The sequence below is a fragment of the Pteropus alecto genome, unplaced genomic scaffold (genome assembly GCF_000325575.1).
Source record: "Pteropus alecto unplaced genomic scaffold, ASM32557v1 scaffold110, whole genome shotgun sequence".
NCBI classification, from domain to species: Eukaryota; Metazoa; Chordata; class Mammalia; order Chiroptera; family Pteropodidae; genus Pteropus; species Pteropus alecto.
This window is the reverse complement of record NW_006431920.1, coordinates 2,103,240-2,116,613: the sequence shown is the minus strand read 5'-3', so window position 1 is coordinate 2,116,613 and position 13,374 is coordinate 2,103,240. Positions and strand designations below refer to the sequence as shown.

Here is a 13,374-nt window from a genome sequence, read left to right as displayed (position 1 = left end):
GGTTTATTATCTCAAGAGGTACCCCTGCCATCAGCACTGGGCAATGTGGGCCCACCTCCTTCCTAAGCTCCTCCTCTCCAGATTCTCCCCAGACACTCACTCCGGGCTTCTTGGTTTATTTCCTTCCTTTACACATTTGCTGGATCACCTACATGTCCTGACCTTCTCTCCTTAGCAGATTCCCAAGTCCATGGTCCAAGCCTCTTGGTTACACCACAATATGCACTCCCTGCTTGCAGCTTCAGAGGGTGTCCTTCCTTTGTTCCTGAGATCTGCCCCATCCCCCTGCCCCCACCTGGAGGTCTTTCTAATTCCTCCAGTGTCCTCTGGTGTCTCTTTGGGAAAGGCTCATCCTCCCTGACCCAATTAACTTCACCCTTCTCTTGCCCAGCCGCTTTTTTAAAGCTTCTGAGCTTTCTCTTTTATACCCATGTACCTCTATAGCATCTTAGTTTTTCTCCTAAGAAAACTCCTCTGTTTCCTCCTTCCAGTTTGAACAGGTCAGAATATTTATTTCACTTCCAGTATTTATTTTGACATATGCTTTCTCAGCCACCTGAATTTTTTTTTTACATGAGTAACAGGCTGTTTCCACGACTCCTTTATCCTGACATTCAAGTGGCTCCTTTCTGTGGGGGTCACGTAAGGGCTCCCTTATTGGAGGTTCTCCTTTTGTCCCAGGGATGAAGGGGGAACTTCACCATGAGGACTGGGACCCGCTGAGCTCTCAGGGAGCTCAGCAGGTCCCAAGAGCTAAAAATTCCTAAATGTGTAAATTTGAGATGTTGTTGTGGTATCTGATGGAGATGTCTAACCGTCCTCTTCTCTCTCCCTCTCTTCAGTGATCCAACAGGGAACTTGTCAAGAGAGCGATGAAAAAGAAAGGAAGGAGAACTTGAATACTCCAAAAAGCCTTGAACAAGGTGATTGCAACTAGATAAAAATGGATTCTCATCTGTCACGAGGAAAGGAGAAAGGAAGGTGGGGGTCTGAGTCCTGAGTGGAGAAGAAAGGTCAGGGCACATGGAGAAGGCAGGGTTGGGCATTTGTGTGAGCATCTGACCAGAGGCCAATCCTGGAGTAGTAGCTATGATAAGAGACCCATTGGCCCAATAACCAAGACAAAAAACCAGAAACCCAAAGTGCCAGTAAACCAGATTTAAAGGGATGAGGAACTGGAAGTAATTATAATTTAGAAAGATGCTACTAGGAGATCATTAGTGTGAAGCTGCGAAGGGCTAAAACTATGACCTCAAGGTCAATGTTGGTGAGAAGACTCTTGATGGCAGGAGAAGAGACTGATTTAAATGTGTGATGTTGTTCAAGAGCAGGAAATTCAAGGAGAAAGACTCATGTAGAGAGAAGAGAGGAAGTGGTTGTGGTGTGGGTATTAGAGAGAGAGAAAGAAGGAGGGGCAGTGAAAAGTAGAGGAAAGGGGTAAAAACACAATAAAAAACAACCACATTATCAGGAGCTCGCTTATTGAACATTGGCTCGGGCAGTCCTGGGTTTAGCGCTCACAGCTGCCACTGACGGGTGGCATCACTAGGTGCCCATTTTGCAGAAATCAGAGAGCTCATGTATGTACCTGTTCTGGGGTCACATGAGCAGGATGAACCCGGTATTCTGAAGCCAGAGCCTGTGTTCTTGACCCTGTACACATACACACAGAGAAGAAATCACAGAAAAGGCAGGAACATGAGACAAAAATTGGGAAATAAATGCAGAGGGAAAGATAAAGAAATAAGAACAGGAGGAGCTGAGGAAGTGGAGGAGAGTCAGACACGGAGCCTCCCGGAAAGGCCAGCAAGACGGCGTGAGCACACGTGCAGAGGGAGGGTGTGGGGGGAGGGGCACGGGAAGTAAGGTAAGGCCACCAGTCAGGGGCAGCTCTGGAGGCTAAGGCAGGTTCACCATGGCAATGAGTGACAAGAAAAACTATTGTCCATTACCTGGGTGGCTCGTGGACGACACTCAGCGAGACCACCTGCTGAGACCCTCCCAGAAGAGTGTGCGGGTGATGGCAAGAGTTGGGTGGGACCCGCCAGGTCCAGATGGACTCTGTTTTGATACCTTGGGGAGAGGGATGTGTCTTCAATACCAAATTTATAAAGATTAAAAAGTGATTAGGGGAGAGTAGCACAGCTCACACCTTAATTTCTGAAATAAACTTCTAATTTTTGCCACCTAGGAACTGGTGAAAACTACCTGACTTGGATCAGCACAAATGCCTCACATTACGATGGTCTGTTCTTGTTGATTGTTCTGTGATCCTTTGCTATTCTGGTCCTATTGCTTGGGTGGGTAAGGGTGCTGCTTCTTTTTAATACTCATTACCCAGAATTGTCCATCTTGCCTCTGCAATTTCTCCAAGGAATTATAACAGCTTTCATTTCCTTGGTTGTCTGGAAAGGTTTCTCCTATCTTCTTTAAACGCATTTGCTGCCGACTCCTGACAATTCTGGGACTTACTGCCCATGTGCCTGGCTTCACAGTTTTCTGCATCTGTCTTGCTCACATCTGGCTGTGGCCTCAGTGCTTTGGTGTTACGTCCAGCAGCAGCCAGCGCTGCAGGGGCAGATGTGAGGGAGGGGTGATGAGTGTGTTCCTCCTGGGCCAGGGTTTACCTGTTGAGTCTCTCACACAGGACCATGGGCATCAGATGCCTCCCTTGCAAACTCTCTCCCATCATTCCTGGGGCTGCAGGCCAGGAGCTGCCTGCCAAATACCTGATGGGCCCCTGAAAAAACACTTTGGTACTTTAATAACTAATAACGACAGCTTGCATCTCTTGACTTCTCCTTAATCTATAACACTCTTAATAATGTGATTAAATTATTTTAAATACAATTCATTTAAGACATTAATCAAAAGAGTTAATTTTCAGATCAGTCACAATATCCCTCATAATGAGATAGGCAATATTTAATCTTCTCAAACACCTTAAAAGAATGGTATGTCATCTTCGTTTTTCAGAGGAGAAAGAATGAGGTACAGCAGTTATTTTGTGCAAGTTCAGCCGCTGAGAATAAGGACTGAACTCTGCTGTTGGACACCGATTGATGCGAATAAAATAGCTATGCATCAAACTGTGGTTTAGGTACAACCTCACCTGAAAAAGGACCCTCAGAGCACCTCTCTGAAACAGAGCAGATAAATGTAAAGAGAAAATATACAACCAATGACAACAATAATGCACTAGAAAGCCTACAAGTGAAGGAACAAGGTGCTCAAGAGTCTGAGCCAGCAGATAAGACTGAGTGGCGGAGTGTGATGAGTATGAAGTAGAACTGGCAGGTGGAGGGACTCGGTGTGGTGGGCATAGTTACAGGAGAAGGACCTTGGTAATGACAGGAATGCTTAAGATGAAGAAAACAAAACGCAAAATTGATACAGAAGCAGTATTCACAGGTCACATTAATAATTGAGAAGCAGAGATGAACAGGAGAAAGTAGGAAACATAACGGAGAATGGATAAACTGAAATGTCACAGAGGGGACAACAGGGCCAGACAGAGGAGACCCTCGGGCACATGGAAGGAAGATCTCACGCTTAGCACCTTCTCATGTCCTAGACATAAACTTTGCTTTACCCTAGACCCTACAGAGCCCTGGGTACCGTGATAAAAATGTGGAGGAAATGAGTACGATGAGAGAAAGATGCAGAAGGAAATGAATACCAATAAATTTTTTAAATGGGAGAAGCACAAAGAGAGCTATATAAAGAATGAGTAAAAGACAATGAATGAAAAACCGGTAGAAAGCAGAGAGAGAGAAGATAAATCGCTGACCGATTTGAGGCCAGGGTGGTCAGAAAGGCCCTGGAACCCTCTCGGATAAAAATAGGGCTCGCTGCAGGAAAATAACAAAAACAAAAACAAAACAAAACAAAACAAAACAGTTAAGAGAGAGACAGAGTAGAGCAGCAGGAAAGGAGAGAAATCAGAGTGAGCTTTCCCCCTGCAGTGTAAGTATAGGGAGAAGGGCTTGTTAATAGTAGTGAGGGGTGCTCACTCCTTTTTAAGGAGACAAAAATAAAAATTCTTCATTTATAACAATTTAGTCCAGGAACAGAGCTACCCAATCATGAAAACCAAATCAATTCCTGTTCTATATATCTGGTGGATATATAGAAGGAAAAGACATTTTTTAACCCAAAAGTTGAATGGCAAGCCCAAGCAAGGACTGACTATAACCAGGCATCTGACATAGTAATAGGCCAGGCTGACTAAAAGAATGTAGAATGTAAATCATGGTACCAGGCAAAGGTCTGGGACATGTCATCAGAGCCCATGGAGGCAATCCAGGTGGCCTTGGCTAGATGTAGCAAAGGGAGGGAACCAGCGCCTTATGCAGTGAGTTCAGTAGAAGAAAGTCCACAGGAATTGGAAAAATACCAAAAACTCAATGGGAAATTTAAGTATTGATGTCAGAAAGTATAGTTCTCTATTCAAAGAAGGGGAGATATTGGGGCCAGAGCTAAAGAAAAGGGGAAAAATCAAATAGCCAAGGTATTCATGAGAGGAGAAGAAGAAGAAACACGTGAAGACGAGAAGTATAAAGAGATATCATCGCCAGAAACAGAAGTAATTAGCAAAAATGGGCTGAGCAGAGAGAAAACTGAAGAAGCAAAATGAAAAGAAAAAAAAGAGGTAGAATGAGAGTGGAGGTCAGAGGAAGAACAAAGATGGGGGTAAGAGGAAGATTGACGGTAAAGACAAGAGGTAAAATGAGATGGGGTTAGGAATTACATTGAGGGTAGAAGTGAGAGGTAGAATCAGGGCGGAAGGAAGAGGCTGCATAAGGTTGAAGGTAGGTTGGGGGCGGAGGTAAGAAATAGAATGAGAGTAGGGGTAAGAAGAGGTGCGGGAGGGGCCAAGCTGCCCTCTACGCATGAATTTCATCACCTTTTGTGTAGGACCTGGAACAACCTGCAGGTCACATACATTCAGGCACAGAGCTGGGTCACCTGAGTTAGCATAGCTTCCAGGTCTCCCTAGAGTTCTCATTATGGGATTCCTATCCATGGTCTCTGTGCCCCCACCATGAGACCCTAAAGGGTTTTGCTCCGCTGCGCAGTGATGAGCAGTGAGGACTCCACAGAATCCAGTGATGGAATCAAGCCCCAGAAGCCTCCACCTGGAAACTAAGAAGGAGGCCTGGTAAAAAGGTGGGAGAGAAAGGCTTGGGCAGAGAATCGAGTTAGAGCTATTGTTTCCTGAGGAAACTTATTCTGAGTTCATCCTGTACCATGGAGCCAGTTTATCCTGGAATCTCAATGTCTTCATTTTACTTGACCTTTTTGGAATGTGTAAAGCAATAAGAAATCATTATATGAGGCCTCTTAACTGATAGGTCCTATTAATCGACCTATGTATCCATATATTGATTATATAGTAAACATAGGCTAGCGAAGTAATGAGTTGGTTTTAAAACTGACTAGTTGCTATGACAATAAAGTGTTGAATTTATTGGTTGATTTCTACAGAGAAGAGAAAGCTAATATTTCTTTATTGGAAGGTCATATTGTTTTCTGATCAACAACTGAATTGTGTCTAAAGACAACTCATCCAGCTCTCTAGTGTTAGCAGAAATGGATAAGATGGTTTGAAACCCAAACCACTGTTTTTACAGACTTCTTCAGTAGGTCATGATATACATAGTGACTTTTCAAAGGACCTTTGCAAATAGTGTCTTACTTTTTCCTTTGCAACAACACAGAGGGGTAAGCAAGATAGACATTGTTACCCCTGATTCTAGAAAACACAATCGCATACATGTTTCAGGTCTTCTGCAAAGTCTCCTGGAGATGAAGGGAAAGACAAGACTAGTGTCCTGGGTTCTGCTTTATTTCCTTTGTGAAACTGGAGCTCGAAACAGTTATCAAAATGTTGTTTCCTCATTCCTATATGCTGCATGAATTGCCATAAGATCTGTAGCTCTTTAGTGTACAAACTGGTGATTTGTTTTCCCTCTCTACTCCTTCAGAGATTATTAGAAACATGTCTATTTATGGAAATACACTAGGAAAAGATCTAAGAACAAAGGAAAAAATGTTACCTGGTCTTGATGTTACAAAAGATCAGTATTTTAAATAATGTAGTCATTCAATTGCTCACTAGAACTATCAATGGAAAAAGTAAATTTGCTTTATTTTTTAGAGTGCACATTCTTTTTTTAAATTTAATTGTAATTTTAAAAAAATTTATTTTATTATTAGTTTCAAGTATAAAGTACATTGGTTAGACATGTATATAGTTTATGAAACAATCCCCCTGATTATAGAGAATGCACATTCTAACATGTCTTAGTGTAGACAAACTGCTCTAAAAGGTGGTCCCAAAATAGATCTATGGCTCAGATGCAAAAGAAGATTATTTCTCAGCCTTGCAAACAGTTCAAGGTTGGCAGGGGGTAGAGGAGAATCGCTTTCTTCAACATAAGATTCCCAAGGTTTCCCCACAAAAGAAAGAGGATGAAGCGTGAAATAACAGTAGAAGGGGTAAGAGAGAAGTGTAAGAAGGTAAGGTTTGAACAGAACAGAGCTTCCCCCTGCCAGCGAATTGTCCCTGCTCTGGGGACAGGGCACGGAGCATCACTAACCTATAAGGTGATTTAGAAAGGCAGACCAGGGTGGCCTGGATGCAGGCTGCGATTTGCATGAGTTTTCAAGATTTTTTTCAAGTTTTATTAGGGAATTTCATGCTGAATTGGTTTCTTGATCACACACTAAGGCATCTATAGAATTCCATTCCTTGTACCATGATCAATAACTTTGAATCCTTAGAATCAAGCGAGAAAGAGCTCCAAGAAGCCAACTGCTCAAGACCCCAGATGGTACCAGGTAAGAATATAAAGATTGCATTCCTGGACAGCAAATATCCAGAGTCTAAATGCAGGGCCTGTTCTCCTGGTGAATTTTATTCTGACATTCTCCATATGCCTTGAGTTCGATTACTTCTAGGTCACCATTTAACTTCTTTGACCCAATTGGAAAATGGAAGGAGGCAAGAAGGCATTATAAATTGTTGTTTAACTGAATGAGCCAAAACAATTGATATACAGAAAATGTAGCAATAACATGCTAGTAAAATGACAGTCTTTTTTTACTATACATTATCATATCTAGTTATGCTAAAGAGTTGAATTAAGGTACTTAGCGTCTACAAACATACTTCATAGTCTATAGAGCACAGTAATTACTGCATTCCACTATTTGTTGATAATATTGTCATTAGTACCAGACTCAAAAAATCTTCAAAGAATAATTCGTGTTGCTATTTAATTGTTGATGGAAAAAATGGCTTTAGACCAACTACTCTCAAACCCAAATTATAGTTAAACTATTGACTTACATTGTGATTTTTCACAGGGCTTTTGTGAATAAAAGTTCATTTTGCTTTCACAAAAACCTTAGTGGGGAGATTGGGTAACTAGGTTATCCAGTCTTCTTCTTACCCCCAAATTCGATATATCTTTTACCTTTATAGATGATGAAACTGGAGCTAGTAATGTTTAAGGGTCATTTACAAATTCACATAGAGGGTAAAAACGAGAGCTGGCAGGAATTCAGCATTATAACCCTGGGCACAAGAACTGGGAGGAGAGGGAAATGATCCTCAAAACATTGTTATCATCACAAGCCCATCAGCCTTGTTAGTTGTCATAGAATATGTAAGACTGCTGTGACCAAATACCTGTTTTCTCCCTTTTACTTTGTAGAGCCCATAGATTTGAGAAAATCGCTTACACCTGGGAAAAGACTTTGTAAAACAAGTAAGAGCAAATAAGCACCCTTCATGGTTACAGATGAACAATGTTTTCTACAAAAGATTCATTCTAATTCTTTGCTATATCCTTCAAAGTAAAATATAAATGTTTTAAATTAAGATGGTTTATATTTTAACTTTTGTATTAGGCTAATAGCTGTAACAAATAAACCCAAAGAAGTCAATGATTCAAACACAATAGAATTTTCAGTTTTTTCTCAGGTAAAAATTCCAAGGAGTTTTAGAAAGGGGAGGGGTTGGTTCTAGTTCACTAGTCATTCTGGGAAGCAGCCAAGTGAGAGCTCTGTCTTCTTTAATACCAAGTTTTCAGTACTGCCCTGGGAGAGAAACAGAGCTAATAATACAATTACAGACACCAAAACAACAAAAATAAAGCTACATGTAAAAGAAAAAAGATAATCCCGTGCAAAAGTCAATGGGCCTAGACAAAGCAGCGATGCCTACTGAGAGTGAAATATCTTAGCCCTAGGCTCAGGGGACAGGAGGGACAAAATACTGACTTATAGTCACGTGAATACAAATAGCAGATCATAGAAATCTGAGGGAGGGAGGGTCTTGCCCTGGTTTTTCAGAGTTTCCCAAGTTTTCCCTCTGTTGATTCCTTTGTCAACAAAGCAAGCGGGTAAGAGGAAGACTAGATAATCTAGTTACCCAATCTCCCCACTATGACCTTCAAAGGACATTTGCTCCTTCTACAGTAAGAAGACGTGGAGACTCTTCAGAGTCCAGTGTGAAAAATGAGCATCCCGGAGCCTGGAGCCCTGAGCTGAGAAGTGATCCTGATGAGAAGGGTAAGGACCGCCATCTCTGGGCCCCAGGACATCTGGAGTCTGAGTTCAGGGCTCCTGTTTTTCTGAGCACACATCACAGCCCAGGAGCCATTCTCTGCATCCATCCCCTGTGACCGTTTTGAAAACTGCAAAGAAAGAAATCATTATGAACTGAAGCTTAATGAGGTGGCTCTAGTTGAATAGCAGTGCTGTCTTACCACATGTTCTCAGACACATTATTCCCCAAAGTATTGGATTATATAATGATGTCCACCCTTACTTACCACACATTTTGCAGAGAGCAGAGAAATGGGACAGTCAGCTACTTGTTCATTTTTGTCACAAACTTGTTTAAAACTCAATAACCTCTGGTCCTGCTCTTTAATTATTTACAGAAGGAGCAAATAAGCACCCTTCATGGTTACAGATGAACAATGTTTTCTACAAAAGATTCATTCTAATTCTTTGCTATATCCTTCAAAGTAAAATATAAATGTTTTAAATTAAGATGGTTTATATTTTAACTTTTGTATTAGGCTAATAGCTGTAACAAATAAACCCAAAGAAGTCAATGATTCAAACACAATAGAATTTTCAGTTTTTTCTCAGGTAAAAATTCCAAGGAGTTTTAGAAAGGGGAGGGGTTGGTTCTAGTTCACTAGTCATTCTGGGAAGCAGCCAAGTGAGAGCTCTGTCTTCTTTAATACCAAGTTTTCAGTACTGCCCTGGGAGAGAAACAGAGCTAATAATACAATTACAGACACCAAAACAACAAAAATAAAGCTACATGTAAAAGAAAAAAGATAATCCCGTGCAAAAGTCAATGGGCCTAGACAAAGCAGCGATGCCTACTGAGAGTGAAATATCTTAGCCCTAGGCTCAGGGGACAGGAGGGACAAAATACTGACTTATAGTCACGTGAATACAAATAGCAGATCATAGAAATCTGAGGGAGGGAGGGTCTTGCCCTGGTTTTTCAGAGTTTCCCAAGTTTTCCCTCTGTTGATTCCTTTGTCAACAAAGCAAGCGGGTAAGAGGAAGACTAGATAATCTAGTTACCCAATCTCCCCACTATGACCTTCAAAGGACATTTGCTCCTTCTACAGTAAGAAGACGTGGAGACTCTTCAGAGTCCAGTGTGAAAAATGAGCATCCCGGAGCCTGGAGCCCTGAGCTGAGAAGTGATCCTGATGAGAAGGGTAAGGACCGCCATCTCTGGGCCCCAGGACATCTGGAGTCTGAGTTCAGGGCTCCTGTTTTTCTGAGCACACATCACAGCCCAGGAGCCATTCTCTGCATCCATCCCCTGTGACCGTTTTGAAAACTGCAAAGAAAGAAATCATTATGAACTGAAGCTTAATGAGGTGGCTCTAGTTGAATAGCAGTGCTGTCTTACCACATGTTCTCAGACACATTATTCCCCAAAGTATTGGATTATATAATGATGTCCACCCTTACTTACCACACATTTTGCAGAGAGCAGAGAAATGGGACAGTCAGCTACTTGTTCATTTTTGTCACAAACTTGTTTAAAACTCAATAACCTCTGGTCCTGCTCTTTAATTATTTACAGAAGGAAAACTTCTGGTTATTACCATCAAATTTAATTTATAACTTTTCACAGATGCCCCTCAACATGCTACTGGCCTTATAATGATATTTGAAAGTATCTTTGCACAAAAGATACCCTAAAGAAAACCTAAAAGTTAGGCCAGATAATTGTTGTTCCCCCATTCCACAGATGGTAAAACTCCCCTACCAAAATTTTAAAGAATCTTTTACATATTACTCATGGAAATTTACCAGAAGAGGCAGAATTAACAGCCCAGACTCCTAGCAAACATCTATAACACTTTACTCAAACCCTCTGAGATCAGAAGTAATGTAATAAAGTTTTATTGTTTTAGAAAGACACTTTGGATTATATCCTATATGTTACAAAACATCCCAACAAGGTACGGAGAAGAACTCCACTCTCAAATATACTATATTAATGTTTCTGCAGCAAATTATCATAATTTGCAAGTGTGATAAAGAATTTTATGCCGACTTATGGCAACTCAAGTCCAGATTCACTGTCAAATTAGTTGGCTGCAAGCCTATGGAAAAAAAAATGTTGCTTTTTAACACTTCTTTGATTTTCCATATAGGCTAAGTGATTGTAGGTCTTTACTCCATTTGGTAGTGATCTCTTTCCTTTAGATGGGAAGAGACAGAGAGGGTTATCATCACATCTTCATGTTCCAAATTTTCTACAGTGTGAGGAGTCATAAGATTTAACTCTTTTAATTATAGATTACTGGCTGTGTTTTCCTTTACTCCCAAATCCTATGGGCATTGAAAGCAAATCTATTTAGGGGACAGGCAAGGCATAGAAAAGATGGAAGAACAATTAAACACTCTTGATGTAAAGAAGAAATGTCTTTCTTGGCTACAAAAGCTTTATTTAAATATTTTTTTGTTTGTTTTCTTTATTTAAATAAAAAAATAATTCATTGAGGTTTTAGATGACACACATTCTATGTTTTGCATTAGGTGGGCTGAGCTACTTGTTACAAAAGTTCAATGGCACAAGCGCAATACAAGTTCATTTTTCACACAAATAAAAGGATTAAATATTTCTGCTGCTCTCCATGGTCACTAAGGGCCCAGCCGAGGGGGCTCTGACATCTCACAAAAATGTTAAGATCTAAACAGATAGGATATGTGTTCCTATCCTTGAGTAAGCTGCAGTACAAAGGGATTTAAGAGAGTTTTCCAAAGTGCTGTTGGGAAATAGTGGAAGACCCAGAGCCCACCCTGGACTCCTACTTCTCAATTCAGTAGGGTTTTAGTTCTTTCAGAAGAAAGAGAGAAAAAATATTCAAACATCTTTATTAAATTCAAGCCTTCTACAGTATGAACCATCCTAAAATTTGTAACTTTTTAATTCATTTCTGTTTTCTCACCAACTCTTGTTATTTTCTAGGGACCGTGAATCTTGAAAAGAACTCTACATTAGGAAAATCCAAGGGGAAAAGAAGTAAGAATTAATAAGATTTTACTTGCTTTTGATGTGAGAAATGAGTTTTTTGATGCCAGAATTTCATCCTAATTGTTGTTTATAATAATGTGGTAGGCAAAATGATAGCGCCTTGAAGATGTCCATGTCCTAATCCCTGGGACCTGTAATATGTTATCTTACATGGGAAAAGAGACTTTACAGGTATAATTAAACAAGAGGCCTTGAGATGGGGAAGATTATCCTGGATCAACTGGGTGGGCCCAATAGACTCCCACAGGCCTTAAAAAGTAAAGAACCTTTCCAAGCTGTGGAGAGAGGGAGAAATACCTGTGGACAAAAGGTCAGAGAGATGCAGAATTGCTGGCTCTGAAGATGGACTCATGTTTAACAGGATGAGTCCTCTTGACTACATGAAGGTAATAAGATATCACTATTGTAGAAAAAATAGCAAATAATAGTATCTTTCTTAATACCTGCTGTCTCTCACTAACATTAAGATCCCAATATTTATGCATTTTATTTATTCATTTCTGTTTTCTCACCTCCATTGCTATTTCCTAGACACTGTGGATCTTGGAAACAACTCTATCTTAGGAAAACGCATAAGAAAAAGAAGTAAGAATGAGATTTTACTTGCTTTTGATGTGATAAATGAGTTTCTTAATGCCACCATTTCAACATTATCATCATTTATAATACTGTGGTAGGAAGAATGATGGTCCCTCAAAGATGTCCATGTCCTAATCCTTGGGACCTGTAATCTCTTTTCGTACATGGCAAGTGGACTTTACAGATGTGATTAAACTGGAGACCTTGAGATGGGTGAGGTTATCTTGGATCACCAGATGGGTCCAGTATGGAGTATACTTAAAAAGTGCAGAACATTCCCTGGCTGTAGAAAAAGGGAGAAGTGACTATGGAAGAATGATCAGAGAGATGCAATATTGCTGATTCTGAAGATGGAGAAAGGTGATAGGGAATATAGGTGACCTTTAGAATCAGGAAAATCAAGTAAATAGTGTCTTCTTCAGTCTCCAGAAAGGAATGAAGGTCTAGTAAAACCTTGATTTTAGTCCAGTGAGACCCATGTCAGAATTCTGACATTAATAGTAACATAATAAATTTGTGTTGTTTTAAACCACTAAGTTTGTAGTCAATTGTTATGGAAGCAATGTAGGAATAATACAGACTTTGTTTCTAGGAAGTGGTTATGGATATAACATATTTCTAAAAATGAGAGACAGTGGCTTTGGACAGTGGACAGAGGCTGAAATAATTTTAAGTAGAGTGATAGAAAAAACTAGATTGCCTCGAGCAGTTTGTCCATAGAAATGTGGATGCTAAAAACTGTCATTGGGTAGGAGGAGGTAGATTAGGGTAAAGGGGGTCAAATATACGGTGACAGAAGGTAATTTAACTTTGGGTGGTGAACACACAATGCAACATACAGATGATCTTATTTAATATGATTAAACTGTAGGCTTGAAACCTATATAATTTTATTAACCAATGTCACCCCAATAAATTTAATTTAAAACGTCAGAAATGAATCAAGGCAGTCTGATTTCAAAATTATTACTTTTAATCACTATGTAATATTTTCTCTACATTATCTCATTGGATTTTCTAATCTCTTGGATATGAAATTACCAGTGATAATATAAATCTCATGTGCTTGAAGTAAGTTGGGAGGCAGTGGTCATTCTGTTCTTTATCTTCTTAATGAATTATATTTCTTATTATCAGGTGAAATTATCTGACCCAGACAGTAAAGTTGTTTAAATTAGTAAAAAAAAAACAAAAAAACCCAG

At 40.1% G+C, this 13,374-nt stretch overlaps 1 protein-coding gene across 1 annotated transcript in view; it reads left to right on the top strand.

Annotated features, from left to right (window-relative positions):
* The window catches only part of LOC102897983 (nuclear body protein SP140-like protein), a 48,211-nt gene that overhangs the window by 20,466 nt on the left and 14,371 nt on the right, over window positions 1-13,374 (top strand). The window contains exons 4-11 of the mRNA XM_025043190.1: window positions 843-923; window positions 2,192-2,245; window positions 6,787-6,843; window positions 7,722-7,775; window positions 8,488-8,689; window positions 9,565-9,758; window positions 11,528-11,581; window positions 12,125-12,178. Coding sequence (XP_024898958.1) covers window positions 843-923; window positions 2,192-2,245; window positions 6,787-6,843; window positions 7,722-7,775; window positions 8,488-8,689; window positions 9,565-9,758; window positions 11,528-11,581; window positions 12,125-12,178 — 750 coding nt within the window. The remainder of the gene's footprint in view (window positions 1-842; window positions 924-2,191; window positions 2,246-6,786; window positions 6,844-7,721; window positions 7,776-8,487; window positions 8,690-9,564; window positions 9,759-11,527; window positions 11,582-12,124; window positions 12,179-13,374) is intronic.